General features: G+C 49.4%; 1 protein-coding gene across 10 annotated transcripts in view; it reads right to left on the bottom strand.

The window, feature by feature from the left end:
- TLK1 (tousled like kinase 1) overlaps positions 1-27,659 on the bottom strand; it is a 967,987-nt gene that overhangs the window by 138,820 nt on the left and 801,508 nt on the right. For all 10 annotated transcript variants that reach the window (XM_085645312.1, XM_085645310.1, XM_085645315.1 and 7 more), the window contains 2 exons: positions 20,544-20,713; positions 3,127-3,262 (listed from right to left, as the gene is read on the bottom strand). In XM_085645312.1, the coding sequence (XP_085501438.1) occupies positions 3,127-3,262; positions 20,544-20,713 (306 nt within the window). The remainder of the gene's footprint in view (positions 1-3,126; positions 3,263-20,543; positions 20,714-27,659) is intronic.

Below are 27,659 nucleotides of genomic sequence, written 5' to 3'. Positions count from 1 at the left end.
AAGGGGAGAACCGTGAATTGGTAATGTTGCCCGTCCACCACGAACCTGAGGTATTTCCTGTGAGAGGGGTGTATTGGAATGTGAAAGTATGCGTCTTTCAGATCCAATGTTGTGAGAAAGTCTCCCTGACAGAGGAGCGGGAGGACTTGTTGTAGGGTGACCATATGGAAATGGTCTGAATGTATGTAGGCATTTAGAGGCCGGAGGTCCAGAATGGGCCTGAGGGTCCCGTCTTTCTTTGGTATTAGGAAATATAGGGAGTAAACCCCTAGATTTTGCTGATTGATGGGGACCTGCTCTATAGCGTGTTTTTGGAGGAGGGAGAGTACCTCCTGTTTGAGCAGTGTGGAATGTTCTTGAGACATTGGGCGGTGCCTTGGTGGGATATTGGGTGGGGTAGATGTTAGCTCGAGACAGTACCCTGACCGAATGATTTGGGTCACCCATTTGTCCGATGTTATGGACTCCCATGCGTGGATAAAGTTTTGTAGTCTGCCCCCGACCGGAGTGGAATGGTCTGGGGGGAGCGGAGGGAAGTCATTGTGTGGGCGGGGTGGCAGAACGGGTGTTGTTAGTTTTGCCCCTGCCCTTATTGTTGTTGCCTCTGTAACCACCCCTTTGGTTGCCCTTTGAAAAGGTATTTTGAGGAGGGGATTTGTAGGAGGTAGAGGTGCTATCGGTGGAGAAGCCTCTGCCTGTGCCACGAAAGGAGGAGCGTCGAAAGGAACGTTTAGACGCTTGTGTTTGGAGTGCCCCCATAGACTTTGCTGTGTCTGTGTCCTTTTTCATCTTTTCCAACGCTTCGTCTACCTTGGGCCCAAAGAGCGTTTGTTGGTCAAAGGGGTGATTGAGTATGGACGCCTGGACTTCAGGCTTAAACCCTGAGATCCTGAGCCAGGCATGGCGACGAAGCAGGACACTGGTATTTATGGCTCTAGAAGCAGTGTCGGCTGCATCGAGGGCACACTTAATGGAGGTGTTTGTAATGAGTTTACCCTCCTGTATTAGCTCATGAGCCCTACGCTTGTGTTTCTCGGGGAGGTGCTGCATAAGAGCCTCAAGTTCATCGTAGTGTGCTCTGTCATAGCGCGCAAGTAGCGCTTGTGTGTTTGCAATGCGCCACATGTTTGCAGCTTGAGAGGCGGTGCGCTTGCCAGACGCGTCTAGGAGTTTGGATTCCTTGTCTGGCGGTGGGGCTTCTCCTGAGGACTGGGAGTTAGCCCGCTTTCTAGCTGTAGAGACAACTAGGGAATCTAAGGGAGCAGGGCCCTTAATGTATGCAGGGTCTGTGGGTGCCGCCTTATACTTTTTCTCTATTCTAGGGTTTAGTACCCTGGCCCTGACAGGGTCTTTGAACACCTCTGCGGCATGCTTGGTGACACCCTTAAGCATGGGTAAGATGGAGGTGGATTTGTCCTGTATGTCGAATGTATCCAGTAAGAAGTCGTCTTCCACTGGTTCAGTGTGCATGTCCACCCCATGGTAGTGTGCTGCTCTCTGCACTAAATGATGGAACCCTAAGGAGTCCTCTGGAGGAGACGGCCTGGATGGGTATAGGTCGTCCTGAGGAATATCGGGTACATCAGGGTTATTGTAATCCTCCCACGGGTCTGGGGTCCCTGGTGGAGTGGGATCCATGGGGGCATCCGCCGGATAATTGTCCGGGTCCCCGTCGTCCGGATCTGGGGACGGGGCCGGAGAGTAGTGAGGTAAGGGTGGCGGAGACCTGGGAGGGGGAGGGGGTGGAGGAGGTGGGGGAGGTAGGGGAGGTGGTAGTGGGGAGGGCACTTCAGAGGGGAGAAGTAGCAGAGTCCTTCCGTTTGGGTGGTGGAGGAGGAGCCGGAGTATCAAGGCGTCTTTTCTTGATAATTAAAGTCAATAGTCCAGTCTTTGGATCTTTGGACAGAGTCTTTTGTAGAGGGTCTGGTGTAAACAGAGCCAGTGGCGTCGAATCGTCCGTCGGCACCGGTGATTTCGGAACCGAGGACTTCGATGGTTTGTGTGCGCCATGCTTTTTTGGGGCCTCCTGTTTATTCGGCGTGGAAGGAGTTTTCGGCGCCGGAGCGTCGGTGCCGACAGATTTATGTTTGTGTTTGGTCGGCACCGAGAGTCCAGGCTTCGGCACCGGTGGCTTCGGAGTCGAGCTGGATATTGCTTTCTTCGGTGCCGGATGCTGTTTTTCGGCACCGGGCGTCGGCTGGCTCGATCCCGAGCTGCTGTGAGACTTTGGATGCTTCGACACCGAGCCCGAAGGTGGGGTGATCGAAGCTTTGGTCTTGGTTTTGCCCAGGCCGGCAGGCGAGGGAGTAACCTGAGTCTCTTTGGTTTTGGGCGCGGGGGTGGGAGGGGGCACAGTACTCACGGCCCGCTGCGCCGGTGTGATGTCCTCCACGTCGGAGTCGTCGGCCTCGGAAGCGCTGACGACGTCTTCTTCCTGCTCGGTGTGTGTTTGCCCCGAAGCTTCGGCGCCGTCTCCGAAGATGTCCGGTGGAGCTGCAGACGATGAGTGCGCCATGGTGCGTCGAGCTTTTCGATCCCGGATGGTTTTCTTCGATCGAAAAGACTTACAGGCGGGGCAGTGTCTGGTCTCGTGTTCAGGAGAGAGGCAAAGATTACACACCTGATGGAGGTCGGTGTGGGGAAATTTAGACCCACATTTTGGGCACTTTTTGAACGGAGTCCTTTCCATCGGCCGAGACCGGAGTCGAGGAGGGCCCGAAGGCCGGTGCCGATGTACGGGATGGAGAAAAGTGCCGCTTCGAGAGATGAAGATGATGATGAAGAAACTCGAAGAAACGAGGATTTTCCGTCGAGGCTGGAACCGTAGAAGTTCGAAGCCGGAGCACGAAGTATCACATCCGAGCCAGATGGCGGAAAAAAACAATCTGAGGATGGAGCCGAAGCCCATGCGCAGTACGGACCGAAGGAGGAGTCACCAAACTCGTGACTTCCAAAGACTGTCCAAGAAGAAAAACAAACTGCAAACATCCGGGCCCAACACCAGATGGCGATCTATGCTAAGTGTACAATCTGCAGCTCATATGCCTCGAACATTCAGTTCTTAAATTAAGACGCAACTTGTTCAGCTCATCAGCCTAGATTCGAATAAGAAAATGTTAAAATTACCAATATGTTCCTGCGCCTTGAGATGTCAGATCCATTCCATCAACACCATAACTATCATCGTCCATGATTTTTGACAGGCCAAAATCTGTGATTTTTATTTCGCCACATGCTGTTCCATCTACCAAAAGAATATTGCCTAAGGAAATAAAGTCACAGTTAAAAGAGGAAACAAACATGGACAAGATTATTTTGTGCTCTACAATGTCATGGTATTCTTACATTTTGTATTCATTTTTTGTGAGATCATTTATAGTCATGAAAATAATGCCTACCCTGCCGAGATCCCTCATATACATCACATAACCTCTGCTGATAGAGTAATCTCTTGGTACATTCACCTTAATCCACATACAGCAGACACTCTGTCAAGATGGCAATAATTTGAAGTTAGCAACATTTAGCAGCAGACATTCATTCACTGCATTTGAAGCACTAGCTCATTCAGTTTAGAGCTATCATTTTGGCCAGCATCAAGGCCATTGTGTGATCAGACATAATTAACTCAAGGTCCCATCACGTAGTTTTAGACCCAAAAACAACAGTTTGCTATTTCTGCATTAACATATCCTATCTTTAGTAGACTGTTTTTCTTTCAGGACTCCCAAACTATAGGACCCCACATTGTCAGGCCTCACTTAAGGACGTAGACTAGTATTCACCCAACTAATAATACTTGCCCTAACGTATCCATTCACACATACTTTAAAGTAAGACCTCCAAATGAGACACGCTTTTGGGTATTCAGACATTTTGCCGCCTGTATAGCAGCACCTAATAAAACAGCACTGCAGTTGTAGGTAGGGAAATGCTTGTCAGCAGGTGGGGAAGGAGAGCAGGGGGCATGGGAAGCACCCCCAATTAAAAAACCCCCCCCAAAAAAAAAAAACACAGAAAGAGGCAATCACCATGGGGCAACCGCAGGAGTCAAGAGTGATTCGGTGTTTGTCCCATGGTGAAATGTTCACAAATCATGCTTTTGAATTAGAAGGCCAAACTGTATGGTTTAGGTGTACAAGTTACTTACCTTCGGTAACGATGTATCTGGTAGAGACGATTCTAGCCGAAGATTCCTGAACGTAGAATTATCCCCAGGCGTGAGACTGGACCCGGAAAGCTTTCTTGCTCAGCATCTCTGCGTGCCAGGGGGCGGCACCACGCAACTCCGCCCGACGTCCTCCGCGAGCGTGACGTCAGCGAGGTCACATAAGCCCCACCCCGGCGCGCTGACGTCAGTTTGCTTCGGAGAACTTTCCCGCGTCACAACGTGGAGCCATCACAACAAAACTGAGGAGAGCATGGGAACAGTGTGCGAAAAAACCAGAGAAACAAAAATAGAGCAAAACAAAAGGTAAGTATCACCACCAGGTGGCACCAAGGCACCAGAAAGCAAAAACAGCAGGCCAGAGCAGGAAAAGAGCAGAGCACCACCCTGAGGAACAACCGCGCAAGCCAAGGCAAAAGCAGCAGGTGGCAGTAAAGCAACAGAAGGCCAGAGCAGCGAAGCCATCACAAAAAAGGCGCAAGCACCACCCATTTGGAACCACCTCACAACCCAAAGCGAGAGCCACCCTGGAGGCACAAGCATGTGAAAGCGCCGTGACAAAGAGCCTGCAACCACAACTACAAAGGGAAGGGCCCCAATCCCGGATCAGAGGAGCAACAGCGACCCATCCCCAGACTACACCACCAGGGATGGCCCCACCTCCTGAAAGGAGTAGGAGACAAAGGGTAGGTAAGCAATACGCAGACCACACTGCCAAGGAGGGCCATAACTCTCGAAAGGAGTAGGAGGTCAAAGGACAGGCAAAACAATCCCCAACAAAGAAGACCGGTGGGGATCAGAAACTAACAGAGGGAAAGAGTAAAAGTAGGCCCCAACGCTGGAAAGAAACCAGCTGGAGGGATGCCTGACCAGAAGAAGACGAAGAGGACACCCACAGAAGACGAGCCACCCAGAGGGAGGCGACTGCAGAAACCCAAGCAGAGGGTCCTCGCAGAACGGGGAGGAAGGACGGGTCGTGAAGGAATCTGCGGCTAGAAACATCTCTACCAGATACATCGTTACCGAAGGTAAGTAACTTGTATATCTGATAGAGAGTACTAGCCGCAGATTTCTTAACGTAGAATAGATACCCTAGCCATACCCAGAAGGGAGGAGGGCCTGCGAGACAGCCTCCCCACCAGGAGAGACAGGACACCAGCAGGGGACATGTCACAAGGAGAAGAAGGGAAAGGCCAGGATATCCTTACGCCCAACCAAGGGAGAACTGCCCAACACCCCGTAGGGGCAGACAGCGCCTGAGAGCTCCAAGGAACCGAAGGACCACCTCAACCCTGGGGAGAGGAGGAAGAACCGGAAGCAGGGCCCACCGTAAGAAACACATACACAGCGACAGAAAAAGCTGAATACACCTCAGCCGCAAGCAGCGGACAGGGCAGGAACGGCTCCACCGCCAAATCACAGTCACGCAAGCCCCAGCGGAACCAAAGACAGGGGCACAAGGGAATACATCAAAGGCCACAACAGTGGATCAGAACAAATAGGCCTGCACAGGCATGCGCAGCTAGCAGCAGGCAACACCACGAAACGGTGCACCCAGGACTAGCCCAATGCCAGCCGAAGGCAGAGGCCAGGAAGGGCCAGGACATATCCCAAGGGAGGGGGCCGACCCAGAAATACGCACGGACACAGATCCACGAAAGAAGTGGAACCAGGCAGGAAAGAAAGACGGAGGATGGACCAAGCCGTCTACCAGAACCTAAGCCGAAACACCGGACACAAGTGCGGAACCGCTACAACACGATGCCGCAGACAGCAGGCCAGAATGGCCTAGCGACGTAGCAAACCAGGAGAAAGACGAACCTGGGCGCAACGCAAGCTGCTTCAAACAATCGGCAAGTAGATCGCACCTGCGACGTACCATGATGCCACGGAGAGCAAGGAGCCCAAAAGGGCGACTACACCTCCCCAGCACATGATAGAGCTATGTAATAGCTACCATTACCCCACATAGGGTATGTTACGTCCGAAGAACATGGGAACACCTCTTTTGAAAAAATTTCCACAGCAGAGGACAAACAGAAAGACCTGCGAAGAAAACCGCAGACTGCTTGCCATTCAGCCAATAAAGAATACACGGAAGGCCTAATGTCAGGGCCTACACGGGCTTACCAACAGCCAAAACCACAAGTCAAAAAAGGGCCGGACTAGCAGCAAACAGCACCAAAGTCCCAACAAAGGACCCTAAGGCACATCAACAACACAGAACACACAACCGGGGCTGCTCGTTACAGGGCCCCAGGAAAACAACGGAAGAACACCTCCCAAAACACAGACAGACATACAGGTCACTGAGAGGGAGGGGGAGGACGACGACGAAGCACCGCAAGAAAACTCTGAATGGCAGAATCCGCAGGAGCGTGGAACAAAAGAGCGCCATCACAGGGAAGGTCAACCAGACGTTCTCTAACATTCTCAGGGAATAAACTATCCCATAGCCAGGCATGACGGCGAAGGGCCACCGAAGAAGCCATGGTACGACCAATCACCTCCGAAATGTCCAAAGCCGAGCGAACAATAAACACCACCAGCTCCCGGCCATCCAACACATGGTGCCGCAGATCAACACAGGTACCCTCCTGAGAAGCGGAAGACATAAGGGACTCTGCCGAATCCCATAAGAAAGAAGTGGCTCTAGCCAATACAAAAAGTGTTAAGGGCCCGCAAAGCCGCACTGGAGGAGGGGAAGATATTGCGCCCCCGGGAATCTAACCAGCCGGCCTCCCTTGACGGGAGAGACAACACCGATGGCAGGAAGGGAAAGGCAGTCTGTAAAAGAGGGCCCCCGGTGGAGGGGTGGAGGAAAAGACAGGCAGGATCATGTGGGGCAGGATGGGGGGGGGGGGGGGTGCATAAGGGGCTGAGGCACCGGGTCTCCCGTGGCAGGACGCCCCCAAGCCCCCAAAAGAGAAGTGTGGAGCGAAGCCTCGAAGGGAAGCAGCTCCCGACCACAAGAACGCTGATGGAGGACCTCCAGCAGATGATCCGTGGGGAAATGGGCAGCTGGATCGCCCATGCGCAAGATTCCCGCAGCTGTGGAAACAGCCCAAGTAAAGGCAGGACTCGCCTCGTATGGCCCAGCGGCGGGGAAAGCAGCTCCTCCGTGGGCGACGGCTGCAAGCTAAGGAGGCCGTCCCCCGACCCAACCGGAGGAGGAAAGTCCAAGCCCGGAAAGGGGGGTGGGGGGGGGGGGGGTATGGGTTGAGGTGGACCGATGAATGGGGAACCTGAGGCGCCTTCGGCGAAGACTGCGGGCGCGGTGACGGCAAAGAGCCGACCTTGGAGGACACCGGGGAAAAGCCACGACGTGGCGACCCGTCTCCAGATGAAACCAACAACCGTCGAACCTCTAGAGAAGAGGGGGCGTCCGAAGACGAATCAACGACCCGATGTCGGCCCGGTGCCGTAGAGCCCGCCACCGGCGTCCGGTCAACGTCGACCGGCGCCGAAGGGGACGCTGGAAGGACCTCCGCCACAACGTGCAGCGCTGGAGACAGAGGCGGGGTCAGAACCGAGGCGGCTAAAGAACGGTGCCGAAAAGGCGTTGACTTGACCTCTGACGAGACAGCTGCCTGTGTGGAGGGACGAGGGGGGCCCGGGATATCACCCGACCCCTAACCGGCCCCTGCGGCACCGCCAAGGGCAGCATCCGCCGGCGCCTGAGCTGCGTCACCTCAGCCAAGGCCACCGCCTGCCCAGAGGACCAAGGACACGCCCGAGCCCCGTGAACCTCCCGCGACACCACAGGGGGTTTGCGGCGAGGCAGAGGCGCCGTGGTCCGAAGGAGGGAACCCCGAAGGGCTGCATCCCGACGGCACCACAACTTCAGAACCTGGAGCCGAACCTGTCTGCGCCGGAGCCGCTGCAAAAGTCCCCGCACGCGGCAAGGGATCCACAGACGTCTCAGGAAGTTGAAGGAGAAGAGGGAAGAGCCAAAGAGGCCTGCAAAGCCGCTGCATAGGTCTCCATCTGGGCTCTGGTCGCCCCCGCGCCGGGGAACAGTTGATAGGGTGGCGACACGCGGGGCGCACCACCCGCGGAGAACCCGCACCCCCAACAGGCCGGGGACCGGACCCCGGGGACAAACTGCGACACTTACCAACAGATGAGCGACGCCCTTGCGGCCTGGGAGAGGGATGCTGTCGGAGATGGAAGCAGCGGGTCTTGAAGACTTCCGCGGTGGATGGGCGCGGCGCCGACCTGGACATGTGTGCCAAAAGGAGTTTCATCCAGCACTCCCGCCGGGACTTTGGCTTCCTTTGCTGAAACGCCTCGCAGTCTGGAGTCGTGGTGCTCCCCTAAACACCACATGCAGATATGGTGAGGATCCGTCACCGACATCTGGCGCGCGAAGGCATTTGCACACTTCTCAAGAAAACGCTCAAAGCGTAAATAAAAAGGAGGCCCAAAACAGGCCAGAAACACGATCCCGATCCGAGTTGAACGTGGAAAAGAAGAAAACTGAAGTCAGCGCGCCGGGGTGGGGCTTGTGACCTCACCGACGTCACACCCACGGAGGACATCAGGGCGGAGTCACGTGGTGCCGCCCCCCGGCACGCAGAGATGCTGAGCAAGAAAGCTTTCCAGGTCCAGTCTCACGCCTGAGTATAATTCTACGTTAAGGAATCTTCGGCAAGTAGTCTATCAGAACAGCAGTTCTTAATCTTTTGACTTCTGTGGACCCCCACTTAATTACTAAAACCTGGAGACTCGCACTGAATCATTACTGGAATCCAGGGACATCCAGCCTAAGCTTTTTTGATAATTTAAACTGCAAAATAACACACAAAAAGTACAGAATCATGCATTCATGAAATATAAAATATTTCATAATTTGTGTATAATTAAAAAACAAATACCAAAACATTTTAATTTCAATAAGAAGATTTGAACTTTTCTAAATTCCACTGAGGTCACTCATTGTCCATACTATATTCTGCTTGACGCACTTGCACTGCTCCCACGAACCAATCTGAGAATATTAAATACATTTTAAACCTCCAATTTAAAAAAAAAAAAAAAAAATCACATTTACAGAACATTTTAAAATTTTCAAATGTTAATTTTGCTTCTTTATTTAAATACACTTTATTAATATGTTAATACTTTTTTAGTTTTCCAAACAGTCACGGGTCCCCTGAGTAGGGTTCAAAGACACCCAGGGGTCTACTGACCACGGGCTAAGAACCACTGACCCAGGTTGTGATTTCACCTGTGGTGGAATCCCAAAATGTCATCCTTGGTGACATTGGGTCTTCTGTGATTATGTGAGAGTTCGAAATGTTAGAAGTTGCAGGTTGGTTCCGGTCGTCATATTAAGTATAGAAAATGTTCCTCATCTTGTAAGCATCTGTTCAAAGCATGTAGTGCTGTAGATTCACATGCTCTGCATACTCCTGCCACCTACTGTAGGGCACAGACGTTTGCATTGGCTCCATTGCTAGACTGTTTTTCACACAGCAAGTGCGTGTATTGGAGGAGTAGGTAGGACAGATTGATGGCCATCCATGAAAATTAGTATGACATGTTAAATACCTAAATGAAAGAAGCAACCACTGGTTCCTGGGAACATGGATGAGTGCATATGAATCTACAGCACTACTCATGACGAACAGATTCTAACAGGGTAAGGAAACATTTCTGTTAATAGCATGTGTGGCTGTATATACACAAGCGCTGCACAAATTATAAAGTCGTAGCAGTCAACCCGTTGACTGGGCAGATGTTTGAAGCAAAGTCCTTAATACAGTCTGTCCAATTTTAGCTTGTTGGAGAGTTAGGACATCCATACGGCAGTGCTTAGTAAATGTGTGGAGTGGACAATGTAGCTGCTTTACAATTGTCAGCTATGGTTGTGTTACCAAGGTAAGATGTAGTAGACCCTTTCTTACTGGTGGAATGCGACCTAGGCTGGGCAGGCAATGTTCTCTTGGCTTTGAGGTAGTTGGCGTGGATGCACTTTACAATCCACCTGGCTATACCTCCATTTGACAGAGGATGGCCTTTATGAGGTCTAGATTATGAAATGAAATGTTGTTCCGTCTTGCGGAAAGGTTTGATCCAGTCAATGAAGTGCATAAGGACTCATTACACCAAGCGTGGGAAGAGCCCTTTCTGCTACAGAGTCTCTTGAGCTTAGGTGAGATGCAATAGGGATACCACTTTTGGGAAGAACTTGGAGAAAAGGTTCCTCTAAGTAAGGGTCCGTAAGCTGTATACACACACCATAAGAAAGTAATAGCGACAAGGAAGGGAACCTTCCAAGAGATAAACTGTAAAGGATAGGAGTGTTGTATTTCAAAAGAGGGGCCGAAGAGTCTGGCAAGAATGACATTAAATTTCCAGATCGCGGAAGGAATGACCCATTTGATCCCTTCCTTCCATAAAAGCCTTGATGGCAGGGATTCTAAACAATTAATTGTGTTCTCTGTTCTGCATGTACGCTGCAATAGCGGCTAAGTGGTGGCATATGAAAGTATAAACTATGCCTCACTTCTGCAGGATAAGGAGGTAACAGACCCACAGCCCACACAGTCCCAGATGGCTGCCGAGCCGGCGCTCCTTTAGGATGCTTTCAGGTTGAGGATTACCTATCTGCAAATATCCCTGTATAACTCTCCCATCTACCACTCTACTCTATACTACTGCACAGAAGGTAGAATCGGTCTCTACTTGCATGCATAAATTGGAAGATTTTCTACTTGTACTGCGGACTGAGGGTATACCAAATCTCACGACACCCCGTCGCCACTGTACTTGACGACCTCTCGTACCACGGGGAGCTGTGAGCCGCTGCAAAGCTGCTGCAGGCATGTGAAACTCACAGAAGATCGCTGATGTGCGACTGAGAAGGGTGAGCGCTCCTCTGTCAAGCCCTACCCTGGTCAATAACCCACCTGACGCCCGTCCTGATGCCCAAGGCGGGGAATCCTATAGCTACCGGTGACTTGATCTCAGAGGGTGATCTGGGTGCTTCCACAACATCCGACTGGAGGGTTGGTTCGGGCTTGGGGCTCTCTCCTTCATGGGCCGCTGTTGACCTGAGGTTGAGGGCAGCCTGGACCTAATTTGCCTCCATCGGACAGTGAGCTGGGCTCCTTGTGACAGTGGAAGGTGGTGGCCACTTGCTTCCCTTGAATCTGCAGGCCAGGCTCTTGCGCTGCCTCTGGCTTGAGGCCTTTTGCCACCGAGAGCCACTGACTCCCTCCCCTCCCCCCGGAGACGACCAGTGGTGAGGGCTAGCTCCGAACTGCGAGGGCTGCTGCCAAATCCCCCTCTGGGGCCAATCTGATACTTGGGGTAGCCTTGGGTTCCAGTCAAACTCATTGGAGGTGAGCTGGGCTCCTCTGCTACCACCAAGTGCTGCGATCCACTGACTGTGGTCCACAAAGTCTGGGCTGTTGGCAGGCTTGGGCCTTGAGACTGCCTCCGCTGAGTATCGAAGCTCCCACCAGAGCTGACTGGCTGTGAGAGACGGAACGGTCTTTGTTCAAGGGACACTGGGGCCTCCCCTGCCTTCTAAGATCCTGGATCCTTCGTGTGTATCCCATGGACTGCAAAGCGCAAGCCCCGCCTGCCGCTGACACGGGTGCTCTCAAACTGCATTCCTCACTTCCTAGTGCCCAAAGTGCGCCTGACAGTGTGAACGCTGCTCCCCCAGTGGTCCATGTCGGAACTTTGCCAGTCTCAGGATCTGCTTGCTCTGACTCGAAGAGCCTTCTCCTCTCTGCAATTTAGGCCATGCATATGTGTTTCAGCGGCTCTCTAGGTTTTTGGAGCCGGTTGGTCACCGTGGTGGACTGGCTGGGCTTCGCTGGCCCTCCATCCTGGGAGTCCTTCCATTCCCCTTGGTCCCCACACAAAGGTCCATTCCCTAAAATCGTGGCCATCTCACCAGCATCATGATCAAAATAGAACTTAAGGCTTAGAAAGAATAGAAGGACTGTGATACACACTTACAGCATCCCTAATGGAGCAGCCATCTTACAATGGTTCAGAGTGTTCTATCAGAAGAGCTTTCAATGCCCTAATTGGATAGTCATCTCCTAGCTATTCATGATCCTGTCTTTAGGAATAGCGGGGTCTGAGTCTCCATTGTTGCATGTGAACATTTCTCTACATTTGGAAAGATCTCAGGGGCCCAGGCTCCTTCGTCTATCCCCTTTAAACAGACCAGAACAGCTGCACACTCTTGCTTCTACTCCCAATAAATCAGCCATCTTTTCTGTAGCAAGTTTATGTCCCCAATAGATCGATCCAAACATCAAGACCTGTATTTTATGCCACTAACGCCCTGTACCTTCAGCAACCATGTAACCATATATTCGTAATACCAGCAATATCTTACTGGCATAGGTGGGCTGCAATGCCTTGAAGATAAACTACCCTCCCAAATTATCTAAAAACGCAACCAAGAACTTCAAACACAAATTACACAAACAGAACTCTGAAACACTAATCTCTGAATCCTACATTTGACCCAATAAAGGTATTTTGGTTAACGACCTAATCTTCTTCACCAACAGAACAGCTCAATGGAGAAGAGCTATAACATCCTTACTCCGAATTCAATCTTCCAAGAAAACACCTCATAGCGTTCGTATATCCAATGTACCTTCAGACTGGATCCAGAGATTTTTTTCTTCAGCAGTACCCCTGCGCGTCGAAAGGTGGCGTCGGTCGACTCCACGTTTGTCATTGGCGTCGTAATGACGTCACGTTATCTACTTAGACGCTGCTCTTGCGTTGATGTCTGTTCTGTACAAGACTTTCCACGTCAGGAGCGCAGAGCCATGCAAGACACTGACCACTGGTGCACAAAACTAGGGTCCTGAAAGGATGTCCTTAACCCTAGAAATCAGTTCGCAGAACGAGGAGGATGTGTGGGGCGGTAAGGAATCTATAACTAACCTATGTCTCTTACAGCTATATAGTAACTTGTTCATCTGAAAGAGACAGTTATAGATTCCTTACCTTGTGAATAGATACCCCAGCAATACCAACCCTGTAGGTGGGTCTGCGAACCAAGTTCACACCAGAAAGTCCTGGAGAACAGAACAGCCGAAGAAGCCGTCTCTCCGGACTAGGCTGTACAGGCAGTAGTGTTTTGTGAACGTGTGCAGAGATGCCCATGTAGCTGCCTGACAGATGTCATGGAGAGGGACTCCCTGTCTCAAAGCAGTGGTAGCTGCCGACGCCCTGGTGGAATGGGTGTGCAGTCCCACTGGAGACTCCTTCTTTGCCAAAGAGTAGCAAGCTTTTATGCACAAAACAACCTATCTGGAGATAGTCCATTTGTGCATGGTGCGACCTTTTTTGGTGTTTATGTAGCCAACAAAGAGCTGGTCACCCACCCGGAACTGCTTGGTGTGATCCAAATAAAAGGAAAGCGTACGTTTTGGATTCAGATGGTGGAGCCTCTCTTCCTCCTTAGAAGGATACAGAGGCAGAAAGAAGGTGGGCAAAGTGATGGTTTGACCAATGTGGAAAGAAGTAACCACCTTGGGAAGAAAGGAAGGTCTGGTTCTTAGGACGATCTTGTCCGGATAAACAGCCAAAGGGAGGCTTTAAAGAAAGAGCTTGGAGCTCACTCACCCTGCGAGCAGAGGTGATGACAAACAGAAAGGCAGTCTTTATAGTAAGAAGTCTGAGAGGACAGTTATGAAGCGGCTCAAAGTGAGCGCACAGAAGGTAAGTAAGAACCAAGTTCAAGTCCCACTGAGGCATCACAAAGGGAACAGGTGGAAAAAGATGAGTAATGCCCTTAAGGAAGCGATTTACAACAGGGGACTTGAAAAGACCAGGCTGATCAGGAAGCCTAAGAAAAGCTGAAATGGCTGAGAGGTAGCCCTTTAGAGTGCCCAGAGCAGAGCCCTGCTGGGCCAAAGACAGGAGGAACAAGAGAACCTCAGGAAGAGGATCAGAAAGGGGATCCACAGCCTTTGCTGTGCACCATGCCACAAATTTATTCCATCTGCAGGTGTGTATCGTCTTAGTGGAGGGAAGCCTGGCTGCCAAGATAACATCACAGACTTCGGGAGGAAGGTCGAAGGCTGTCAACTGTCGCCGCTCAATCTCCACGCAAAGAGGTGGAGACTGGAAAGGTGCGGGTGGAGGACCATCCCCCGCTGCTGCGACAGAAGATCCTCCAGAAGAGGCAGACTGTTCGGAGGATCGATGGCCATGTGTAGCAGCTCGGGATACCAGACTCTTCGTGCCCTATCTGGAGCCACAAGGATGACTTGGTCCTTTGGCGCACTTGATCTTCTTCAGCACTCTGTGCAGAAGTGGTAAAGGCAGAAAGGTGTATAGAAGACCGCAACTCCACTCGCGACGAAAAGCATCGCCTAGCGAGTGCCGTCTTGGAAATTCCAACATGCAGAATTGCTGATATTGCGCGTTCTCTTTGGTGGCAAATATATCTAACCAAAGCTCTCTCCACTGCTGAAAGAGACCTTGCGCCACCTCTGAGTGATGATGCTATTTGTGATCCATCATGCACCTGTGGCTAAGTTCGTCCGCCCTGGCGTTCAGAGAACCCACCAGGTGTTGAACCACAAGGGATATGCCCTGATGTTCCACCGGAGACCAGAGGCCTCTGATCCTTGCCTCTCCCATGTGCCGACCCACCCCAGAAGGGATGCGTCCGTAACCACGGTGTACTCTGGTTGGGGAAGGGAGAGGCATCTGCCGTTGACCCAATCCTAGCTCGTTAGCCACCACTGCAATTGTTGTGTAGTGCCCTCCGAAATCTGAACGCAATCTGACAGATTCTCCTGATTCTGTGCCCACTGGAACTTCAGGTCCTAGTGCCAAAGCCCGCATATGCCACCTGGCATGATATACCAGCAGGAAGCCATGAGTCCCAGCAGCCTCATGGTCACTTTGACCGAAACCCGGGATAGAGGCAGAAAGATCGGAATCTTAGCCCGAATATCCCGGACTCGCTGCTCCGGAGGATAAACCGAATCATGTCCAGAACTGCTCCGATGAAGAGGAGCTTCTGAGAGGGAGTTAGGTGTGACTTCGGCACGTTTATAGTGAACCCCAGCAAGTGCAGGAGGTCCGCCATAGTCTGGAGGTGGGAGAAGACTGCCTGGGGCAAGCACGCCATCAACAGCCAGTCGTCGAGATAGGGGAAGACTGGAACCCCTGATCTGCGCAGATGAGCTGCGACCACCGCCATCACATTCGTGAACACCCGAGGGGCGCTGGTAAGGCCAAAGGAGAGCACGGTAAACTGAAAGTGCTCGCGGCCCACTGTGAACTGCAGGTAACGCCGGCATGATGGGGATGTGAAAATAAGCGTCCTGCAAGTCAAACGCTACCATCCAGTCTCCAGGGTCGAGGGCAGACAGAACCTGAGCTAGCGTCAACATTTTGAACTTCTCCTTCCAGAGGAAGCGGGTGACGTTCCTGAGGTCCAAGATAGGACGTAGGCCCTTGTCCTTCTTGGGCACCAGAAAGACGTGGGAATAGCAAGCACGACCTATTTCTGGGGCTGGAACTCGCTCAATGGCTCCCTTGGCCAAAAGAGCAGAAACTTCCTGTTGGAGAAGTGCCAAATGATCCTCCGACATTCGATGGTACTGTGGTGCCATGGGTGGGGGGTAGTCTTGAAGGGGAGGGAGTAGCTGCTTCGGACTATCTGCAAAACCCACATGTCCGACGTGATGGTGCGCCAGTGGGGGAGGTGATGGCGAATCCTGCCACTCACTAGGCGATTGGTGGCCCTGAAAGGTCGGACTAGAAGGGTTTGGAGGCTGCTGCAGAGGGGGCGCTGGTGGACTGGCCCGCTTGCTGGCCCCCAGACCATGGCAGTGGGTCCCACATGCCCAGTCGCGCGGGGACTGAACAGCTTGCGCCGGCCTGTGGCTCTGGGAGGAACGTGGCTGGGCATCCCTTTCGTGGCCACAAAAGGGGCGAAAAGCTGAGTCTCCTTGAAGCGCTCTAGCGCGCTGTCTCCTTTGCCGCCGAACAGGCAACAGCCATCAAAGGGCATGTCCATGAGGGTAGCTTGGACATGCCCAGAACAAATAGTCGACCTCAACCAGGCGTAGCGTCAAAGGGCTACCGACATTGAAATCGTCCTGCCTAGCGAGTCGGCGGTGTCCAGTCCACATCGTATGGTAAACTTGGCTGCATCTCTACCCTCGGCGACTGCACGGGAGAGCACAGCCTGGACCTCCTCCGGGCACTGTGGCAGCACCTGCACTACCATATCCCACACAGAGTAGGTGTAATAGCCCAACAGACATGCAGTGTTTACCAACCGCAGTCCCAAGCTGTAGGAAGAAAACATCTTCCCAAGACGGTCCAGATTTTTGGATTCCCTGTCAGGTGGTGCAGTAGGGAATGCGCCTTTGGACGTTGAGGTTTGGACCACCAAGCTCTCAAGGGTGAGGTAATGGTAGAGGAAAGAGGGGTTGCCCGTAGTTGGGCGGCGGCGGGCAATCATCTTATCCATAGGAGCCCCTGTGTTGGGCCTGGACCAGGTGCCCAAAAGGATATCAGTTAGTGCTTCTTTAAACGGCAGCAGGGGCTCCGAAGAGCTCGCTGCCGGTTGAAGCATCTGTCAGGTGGTTAGTCCTGACTGCTACCGTAGGTATCTCGAGGTTGAGAGCCTCGGCCACCGTACGCAACACCACTGCATAAGAAGCTCCCCCCTTTGTAGCCACGGTAGGAAGAGACAACAGGCCAAGGTCTGGGGAGGTATCTAGACCACTGGCTCCCCCCAACTCCTCTCTCCAGTCCAGATCATATTCCAACTGGTCAGTTAAAGGGTCTCCAGACCCCTCCCAGTCCTCCCCCCCTCCTCTGGCTGCCATTCTGGCCTGAAAGGAGCACCAGGGTAGAACAGGGGTACAAAGGTACCCATCGGCACCGGATCCGGCGTCGGTCCGGCACCATGTCCACGTCGGGGTGGAGGACACGGTCAACGCCAGCTGGGGACACCACCGGCATAGGCTGTGGACGTGGTCACTGTGGAATTGGCGCCAGGGGAGGCGTTATGAGGTAGACCGGCACCAATCTGGATCCAAGGGGACCCTGTGGCACCGGAGCCGCCGGCCTCAAAGGCCCAGAGTCCCCAGCAGAGTCCGCGGGGCCCGAAGGCGCGCCAGCAGAGTCGGGCTGCCCAAAGATGGCATGCATCGATTTGTAAAAGCTTCGAAGCTGGGTAGTGATCGCTCCGGGTCCCGGAAAAGGAGGGAACCTCAGACGAAACTTCGGGCTCCGCACCTGGAGCCGCAGGAGGGGCACCACCCGCATCGCTCCCTGCGTTTGCCGACGGGCGGGGAGAAGTCGAAGAGAGACGACACTTCTTCGACTTCTTGTGCTTCGACTTACCTGAGGAGTGCGAAGACTTCGAGGACAAGTGGTGGTGGCTCTGCGACCGGTCCCTCTACCTCCTCCACGACCGGTACGTTGAGCGGAGTGGACTGCCGGGCCTAGAGAAACTTTCGGGACCGCTCCCGCAAAGACTTCCGATTCATGGTCCGGCAGTCAGAACACAACTTGTGATCGTGGTCACGTTCGAGGCACCACAGGCACACGCGGTGCGGATGCATCACTGACAACTGTTTTCGGCAGGAACCGCAAGCCTTGAAACCGGGCATCCATAAGGTGCACCAGGAGTCGATAGATTCAAAAAACGGTGTCGACTAAAGTAAAAAAAAGTCAGTCAAAAAGTGACTGGCGGTACCACTCTCTCCCGATTTGCGCTGGCTGGCGAAACAAAAGAAAGAACTGACGTCAGCGTGCGAGGGCGGCGTCTAAGTAGATTGCGCAACGTCATTACGGTGACCACGATGCGAATGACAAACGCGGAGTCGACCAACAACACTTTGATGCGCAGGGGCACCGGGGATGAAAAAATTCTCTGGATCCAGTCTGACGCCTGGGGGTAATTCACAGTCAGGCCGTATCCCCACCCTTGCTGCCATACAGTGTGCTCTAATAACGACTTTGGATGCCTTCCAATCTATCAGTTGTTGTTGTTGCCATACTCATTATCCGAGAATTATTAATTGCCTCCCTTACTTTCGTTTTCAACAAGGATTCCTCCAGCATATCTACATTAAGCCTCGAGGTTGGACTTATGGCTCAGTCAAGCTAAAAGACATTAATAAGGGGGTCTATTGCCCGAGTAAGGTATTTTGCGCCAATGACCCGGTGATGTATCAGCGTTCAATGCAGGAAGCTGTCCAAGCGCACATTAAAGTTGTTCACCCCCTGAATGACAACAATATTGTCTTTGGGGAGATTTCTGTACCCTCCAGGAGTCGACCATCCCCCACCAGCATCCAAACAAATGTTCATCACACAATTATAATCTGCCCAGAGGTTAACCACCTCCTAGGTGTACAGCCATATTATCTAGGTAAGTGAGCTGGTCCACATAAGACACACTAGCATTATAAAGCACTCTCTCGCTTCCCTCCAACAGCCCACCCATAATTACAAATCTCCCTTCCGTGTTTATGCATGTGAAAGTGGGGTGAGAGGGTATCCTGAGGCCTAAGCCATATGAGCACCCCTTGTGCAAAGGCTGAAAAGGTAAAGGTTGTGTAATAAAGTAGCCTTTGCTGTCATTCCCTTCTGCAGCTGTGAGGTGAATATTATGGATGGAGGCTATTTGTGCGACCGCCTTTCCCTGTAAGTTGTATTGTTTACTGGGAATATTAAGGCCTAGCGAATGCAAATGTTATCAAGACCAGAGTTCTAACTACACAAGCTAAAGGAGGAACAGATTAGGCCATTAGCATCAAAAGGTAACCAAACTAGGACATCAAGCAGCTCCAGTTTATATGCAACTCCAGGGAAATAAAAATACATCAATGCAGGTTTGGAGTCCTGTTTAACTCCAGGAACAAATATTAGAAGCAGACAAAGGTGGGGGATCCATAAAAGAAATGACTTTGGTCTTAGATGGAGCATCGCTACCACAGCAACTTTTTGGAGCTGGGAGCTATCAAGTCAATCCCTTAAAATCTTTCTGCCTTCCATCAAGGGCAGGTCTACGCAGGGCCTAACAGACAGCAGCACTGCCATGCGATGCTACAAGAAGCAGGGCGGTATGGGGTCCTGCTCCCTCTTTCTGGAGGCACTCAGGCCTCCACTGGGATTGCTCCTTCGGGACAAAGAAAAAAAGCAGCAAACCTTGCAGGCAAAGGGTGAGATTCTCAGGACTTAAACATGACTGGACCTCCCAGGAGCAAGACAAAGTGATGGTTCACTTTACAGGAAGGAAAGTGACCCCTGCTCTTAGAGTTAACATAATTGTCTTTCAATTACGCTGTGAAGTGACTTTTTGCTTCAAAAGGAATTCCTAGCCCGAGAACCACATATCTCAAACTGCGGTTTGCCTGAAGCTCTATATGCCTAGTGTCGGGAACAGAAAGAAACATTTAGACCTAACAGCACTTCTTTCATTGAACAGTAATTGTCTTGCAACACACATAGTACAAGAAATTCTTTCTTCCAGTCCTTGAAGTCTGTAATTTAATTACTGAACATTGAGGGGCTCGTGATCTACACCAAAACAGTATATGGAACTGTGATGAACTAAAAGAACAGAAAACAGTGTCTTCACAAATGTAAAGAAAGAAAAACAATAGAATGAGGACCTACAACAAGAAAACACTGGGGGCCTACTAAAACGAGAGGCGACAAATAAAGTAATAAAGGAGCTATTAAGAGACTGAGGCTAAATGGTTACAATGAAGCCCAGCACTGGAATCGGTTAACAAATTCAACCAATAGGAAACTAAGAACATGATTAAAAGTGACAATCACAAAAATACAGAAAATAAAAAGGGGCAGTGAATGCGTGTACAAAAGTGTGTAACTGCAATTTTGTAAGAGGATAATGAATTTCAATTCACAAAGTTAAGATTAGGTTTAGGAAAAACAGTGTAACTATATGAAAGGTTTTGTGGCAAAAATAAGCAGCATGCATTCTGCAAGGCTCATTAGGCTAACAATTCTTTTTATTTCCGGTTCAGACAACAGGTTTCTGCCTAGAAACTCGCTAAGGAAGGAGATGCCTTTTTCATCTCGGAAAATACTAAGTTAAAGATATCTATGTACCACCACTGCAAGATTGCTAGTTATTGTTCTTTTTAAAGAAAGTAACTAATTATTAGCGGGAACTTTAAAAATGGGATGTCTATTTTTAATTATACGATACTACTTATAAGGCACTCACTTCATGTTTATGTACATTCTGGATATATATATATATTTTTTTTTCAGACAACCTTACAATAGATTCCTGCCAAAAGCCCAGACATCAGCATGGAAACACAACTACAAAAAAAGTTACAACATTTCAAATAAAAAGTGAGAATTCACTCACCTGGCTTAAGGTCATAGTGTATAATAGGCGGCTTTATCTCATTGAGATACCGTAGTGCATTTACTATCTGCATCACTATAGATCTGGCTTCTTTCTCGGACATCAACTTATGTTGCTTCAAATAGAAGTCCAAATCATTACCTTCACAGTATTCCAACACAGTACAAAACCTAGCAAATTTAAAAATAAGATTTTTTAATAGGTAATGCAAAATGTCAAAACTACATGTAAGAAGAAAAAACAACATTCATTTATGGATGTTTGTTTCATATTGCATAATATTGAATATGTTACACCAATACAAAGCAAACAAATCTACAACTATATCCGTAAAAAAGATATTGAGATAAACACCAATAAAAAAAAATGGATTTGTCATTAGATCATTTCTAATGAAGTGCAAGGTTTGGTAACTCGCAGGAACAGTATTTCAACATTCTATTGCACTTGTGATAATTGCCCAACCGAATATTAAAAAATATCATTAATTCCTAAGGTAGTTTGTGCATTCCTCTTCAGTAAAACATGGAGACCTCAGGAATTAACTATCCTTCCTTATCCGTGTGCCAGCACCAGTGTAGTTTCATTCAGTGCAGGGGGATAAGGGTAAAACAGGCAGGCGTAAAGTTCAAGAAGTTTAGGGTACAAAGGGGCAAATATCTCTGTCCCGTAATGCTCATGGGAAATGGATTTGTATTTGAGCCTTCTACTCTCTATTGGCAGGCTTCTTCATTGCAACAGAGCCATTTATTTATTGCTCTATTTGGAATAATCAGTTGAAGATCATTTAGCATCACCTGGGGCACCTCACAGCATTACCATATAATGCACCCACAGTACAGCCTGGAATTGCTTTCTCTGTTACACAAGGCACTTGCAGGCAAGCCTGATTTGGGAAGCTAAGCATCATATAGATACAAATTTGTAATGCAAACAAGCATCACCAAGGGATATACTTTACAGCTTCCAAAAAGAGTGTGTAACAGCCTATTTATTTATTTCTGACATTTATTGAGCGTGAACGAATACCCGTAGGCATCTTGGCGCTAGACTATAGCAGCTATCTCTCCCAAGGAATGGAAAGTGTACAGTACCTCCACCTCAGCCTTCATTATTTGGTCCCAAGCACAAGGCCTACTACTTCAAAATGCACACCAGAGTCTCTTTGGTTAGAACACAAATGTGTCTCTACATAATGCTTCAGCCTCAGAAAACAACTGAAAAAGAATAGCTCTGGGAATATGTCACATTAAGCTGGCCCCATTAAACCAAGGTTCTACTACTGTTGCCCTTCGGCAAGTTCTAAGTGCACAATCCATATAGGATTTTGCCAGAAAGTCTACAATCAAGGAGATGCCCCAAGGATTCAGCCTGGCCATGATGCACAAGACCTCCTGGCACAGAACCCTAGACCTCACCCTGCCCTGTCTGTTGTAATACCACATAAAGGTAGGGTTGTCCAGGAGGACCTAAAGCAGTCTCCTCTTAAAAGACAGTAGAAAGACTTTCAATGCCAAGCAATTGGCAAGCAACTCCTGAAAGCTGATGGAGAGCCGACTTTCCAGCATGGACCAGAGTCCTCTGATCTCCACCTCTCCTACATGACCTCCCCAACCCAGCAGCGATGCATCCATCACCACCGTCATTTTAGAGTGGAGTAGGGAGAGGGGCCGAACGCTAGTTGAATTGCAATTGAGCGCCCACCAATGCAGATCTTTAGCAGTTTCCTATGAAACCTGGATGGAATGTGATAGATTTCCTTGGTGCTGGGCTCAACGAGACTTCAGCTCACACTGCAGAACCTGGATGTGCCATCTGGCGTAGCCGCCAAGCAGGATGCCGGAGGCCAGAAGGCATAAAAGAATCAGAGCCATTCTCACTGAAACCCAGGTCAGAGGCTGAAACAGCAGTATCATAGTTCTAATGTCCTGGACTCGTTGGTCCGGAGAGAAGGCTTGAAAGTGCACTATATCCAGGATGGCGGATATGAAGTGAAGCCTGTGCGAAGGAGTCAGGTGTGACTTACACACGTTTATCATGAACCTCAGTGATATAAGGAGGCTCACAGTCATCTGGTAGTGGTCCATGACTGACTGTTGGGAGCACACATTCAACAGCCAATCATTGAGTTAGGAGGAAGACTGGTAGTCTCAACCTCCAAAATGTACTCTGTGATCATCGTAATCACCTTTGTGAACACAGAAGGGGACACTGGTGACGCCTAATGGGAGCACGGCAAACTGATCATGGTGGCTGCCTAGCCTGAACTGCAGTTAATACCTGTGGGCCTGCAGGACGGGAATATGGAAAGCGGCATTCTGCATGTCCAATGGTACCACAAAGTCGCCTCAATCCAGAGCACAAAGGACCTTGATCAGAGTGAGCATCTTGAATTTGTCCTTCCACAGGAAGAACTTGAGAAGTCTAAGATCTAAAAGAGTAGAAATACCTCCGTTTTTTTATGGCACTAAGAAATAATGGGAGTAACACCCAGCTCCAAACTCAGAGGACTGGACCATTTCTTTGGCTCCTTTATCCAAAAGAGTCTGAACTTTCTGCAGCAAATTGAACCAAATGGTAGTCCGAAAGCTGTGTAGAAGGTGTGTTGGGAAGGACAGCCACCATTCAAGAAAATAAGTGATCCTTCCCCCGGAAGCCACACCCTACACAGTTATTCTAGCTAACGTTCCAACACTTCCAGAAGGGTCTAGGGAGCACTGGTCTAATCTTAAAAACAAAGCCCTGTACTGTCTTGGTAATAAATTTTGGGCCAGTAAAACATTGTTTGAGGAATTTAAAATGGTTAGGCGGGTGAATTGGGTTGGTCATTCCCAAAAGTCATTGGCAGGGGATTGTGTGGTACTGAGCTTTAGGTCCCAGCTAAAGGTAGAGCATATACTAGATATGGCCTCCCATTATGCTCCCACCCCCAATGAGATTATGATTCTACCCCTAGGTTATTTTTATAGACCAGCAAGGGCCATGTTCAACAGACAGCACTGGGCCCCGCATAGTGCTCCTCAGCAGGGTCTGCAGCCTATTATGACACATAATCGATTTTCCGCTTTATCTACCTTGGAGGATAACGACTGACTGAGGGAAAGCATTGTCCTCCCTCGGCCTGTGGTAATAGGGGGTCTAGTACCATCATGTCGGGAGTTACTTGTTCAAGTAAATCTAATGGCCCAAGGAGAGGAATGGGTTTTAATTTTATGCCCTACATATGAAGGTTTACCCAGTGTCTGTCCTGTTTCCCCTTCTAACCTGGCTAACCAGGTGGTAAATACAAAAATTGGTTGCCACAATGTTACGATCTCCTCTTGGAATATGGGCGGGTTACAATCCAGGTTGGCTGTACCCGATTGGGTGGTTTTTGTCGACCAGGCAGATATATGGTGCTTTCAGGAGACCTGGGCGGTAGATCCTATATTTCGTGTAGGGTTTTTAAATTACTTTAAACCAGCCGTTAAGGGCCCTAGAGGTAGACCGGTGGGAGGCCTGACTACATGGGTACGCCAATGTGAGGGTATTACAGTAGTGGAAGTTCCGTTTGATAACCCTGATATCCTGGCCATCAGGGTTACCTCCACAAAGGGTCTTAACATCCTTATCATAAATATTTATGTGAGGGGTCTTCCAGGAGGTAAGTGTTCCCAGACAGTTTTTCTTCTGGAGCAATTACTTAGTACTGAGCCCATAGATGGACACAGGGTGGTGGCAGGTGATTTTAACACCTGTTTTGAGCCTCTGGGCGATGATGACGAGAAACTGTCTGAGGTTGAGGACTCCGTGTGGGGAATCCCTCAGTTGGAACTAAAACCCATAAGGAAATGGACCCAAGTAGCCTTACACGTGACGGGACTGTGCCTTGAAAAGGGTTTGAGGGCTGCTAATGGCAGAACGAAATCGGACAGGTCTGGGAAGATGACTTTCGACAATGGCAGAAGTGGGAGTAGAATAGATTATATTCTGATTAAATCTGGAGTTGTGGCCGGCTATCATAGATATGGTGGGGACAGATAGGTTATAAAGTGACCACAACCCCCTGACGTTGTCTTTATCTGATAGTAGTTTTATTGGTTCCCCCATCGATGATGCTAGTATTGTGCAAGCGCAAGTTATGCTAACTAATGACCAGAGAAGGGTTTGTGGGCCAAAGATAGCTTCTAATGTGAATACACGGACTGCTATTGGGAATTTGGTTAGTATAGCCATACATAAACTGACCAGATGCGAGTCCGAGGAGGGGATTAAATGTATTATCCCGAGTATCCATAGTGAATTATTTGTGGGGCTTAAATCTCTCTTCATTAAAAGCATTCCTGTTAATGGTAAAACTAAACTCCTGAGGGAAAATTCCTGGTACGATGTAAGCTGTAGACAGACCCATAAAGTTTTGTTAACAGCTATTAAATCTAGGTTACCAGAAACCATTAGGAGTTGTAGAGTTGCATACAAAACTGCCCAAACAAAAGCAAAGAAAAACTGGGATGAAACTCGTTGGAGGGAGCTATACGAGGCGTGTGAGGGTAGAAATATGTGCCAATTTTGGCACCTCCTTAAATGGGGCAGGTACCCGCAGGATATGACCTCGGCTACTCATGTTGAACCCGAACAGTGGGTTAGCTTTTTTGAAAACCAGTTTAAGTCTAGGGACAGGTTAGAAGCAGTAACTTGGTCATTTAGTGGTGAAGAAGTTCTACAGTTTGCTCCCAGTGAAGTAAAGGCAATTTTGAAATCTCTTCCGAGTGGTAAAGCCCCGGGACCCGATTGTATTCCCGCAGATTTATTTAAGCAGGAGCAGGACCTATGGGTCCCCTATTTAACCATCCTAGCTAATGCCCTGGCCAGTGGAGCATCGGTTCCGGATTCTTGGTTCGGGGCAGAGATATTGCTGATCTATAAGAAAGGTGATCGCTCTGCCCCGGCCAACTCTCGCCCGATTAGCCTTCTAGATGCAGTTCAAAAAATTATAGGTCGTTTGCTATTGGGTCGTATTCAGAGTTGGATGTCCGAAACTTATATACTAACACCATTACAGGCGGGTTTTCGGACGCATGTCGGAACCCTCGACCAAGCTTTCAGGTTCATTCTCTTATATTGGAAGGAAGTATATCTTGTGGGTGGCATGCTTTTTGCAGCCTTTGTGGACCTAAGGTCTGCATTCGATTTTGTGCTAAGGCCCAAACTGTGGGAAGTCCTCCGGGAGATGGCTATGCCGCCAGAACTGTTGAGACTGTTGAGGCTGTTGATTAACCTGCATGAACATACATACGTCCAGGTTCGCTGGGGAAAATCACGGGAGGTGACAACAAGATTTGAGGTGTCCAAAGGGGTAAGACAAGGGTGTGTACTGGCCCCCACCTTGTTTTCCTTGTTCATTAACGGGGTTATAAATTATTTTTTAAACTTCCCGACAGATGCACCCTCCATAGCTGGTATGAAAGTCCCCTTGCTCATGTTCGCGGATGACACTCTTTTAATTTCTAAGACGCGACAGGGGCTACAGTTAGCACTGTCCCGTTTTGAGTTTTTTTCCACGAACATGAGCTTGAGGTAAATGTGGGGAAGACCAAGTTTATGGTCCTTCGTGGTGCTAGACCAGTAAAAGCAAGGGTTGAAATGGGAGGAGCCACTCTGGAACAGACATCTACTTTCACCTATCTGGGGGTCACTTTCAGTGACAATCTAAGCTGGAAGTCCCAGATTGACCTCTTCACCCTAAAGCATATACAACTAGGTGGAGCCTTGCTCAAAGAACATAGGCATTCCATAACTAAACCTATGGCCCCCCTGAATAAAATTTATGGGTCTAAAATTCTTCCAGCGGTAATGTATGGTGCTGAACTATGGGGGTTTAGCAATTTGAATTCCCTGAGGGTGGCACAAAACAAATTTCTTAGGTCTGCAGTAGGGTTACCACAATCATCCCCACGCATACCTCTCTTATATGACCTAGGTTGTCAGCCTGTTGAGGACATGGTACGGTATAGGCAGCCGGCGTTTTGGCGGCGCCTGTGGATTACCCCAGAACTGTCCCTATATGCCAAGGCATTACTAGAAGTTAAAGCTCTAGGGGGCTCTCATAGGATCAGCTGGCTGTCTGAAATTAAAACTATCTTGATTGATATGGGGATGGGTGAGTTATGGACCAACCCCGAGACGGCTGTTTTCCCCCCGAAAAAGATCTTTAGGGACACCTATTGGCAATGGATTAAAGTTAAGCGTCATGCATCCCTGACTGGTAGTTCTTTGACTATAATATATCTGGCTGTCAAGGATAATTCCTTTCTTGAAAAGTATTGGTACATAATAACAAAGCTGCAGGATCGAAAACTTTACCACCAGTTTAGACTCGGCTCCCTACTGCTATGTTGTTTTACAAAAAGCTGGAATACATCTGGTAGTGATAAATGTCCCCTATGTGAGGATAAGATCGAAACAGTCGATCATTTTCTCTTTGTCTGCCCAGAGTATCTCCAACCAAGACGGTTGTGGTTACGCCCTGTATGCCGTGAAATGGGCGTTAGATCTGCGCAGGCAGCTAGCAGAATATTGAAGTCTGATACATCAAAACTTGTGGTTATTGATGTGGCTAAATTTATTAGTTGGGCATGGCTCCTACGGTACTGGAGGATTAGTCCCTAATTATCTGGCCCCTAAATAATGCTGAAACAAACGTGGTATAGGCTTTACTTGATTTTAAGGTCAAGGCAGGAGGATTTCTACTATTTCTTTTATTATAACCAATTTTATCGACTGTCAAGTCGTTTGCAGAATTGTATATTTAATATTTTCTTATTACTGATTTTAGCATGTTACTTATTTATTTGTTTTATTTAGCTTATTGTGCTAAACTATATTCTTACTATTTTTAATTAATTGCATATTATGAAATGTTAGCATGTCTTTTATGATGAAATATTCGCAATAAAGACTTTTTTGACTTTGATCCTGCCTCCCAAGGGGCGTTGGCCACTAAGCGCACACTAAAGCAGCTTAGAGGCTGCTGCCAGAGGGGCTGGGGACTAGGAGGTTGGCTGCCCCTGAAAGCCTGGATGCAGTCTACAAAATACCCTACCCTGCCAGGACTTGAGTGCCTGTTGTTGGGGTGGA

The sequence above is a fragment of the Triturus cristatus genome, chromosome 3_1 (assembly GCF_964204655.1).
Source record: "Triturus cristatus chromosome 3_1, aTriCri1.1, whole genome shotgun sequence".
Classification (NCBI taxonomy): domain Eukaryota; kingdom Metazoa; phylum Chordata; class Amphibia; order Caudata; family Salamandridae; genus Triturus; species Triturus cristatus.
This window is presented reverse-complemented; position numbering and strand designations above follow the sequence as displayed.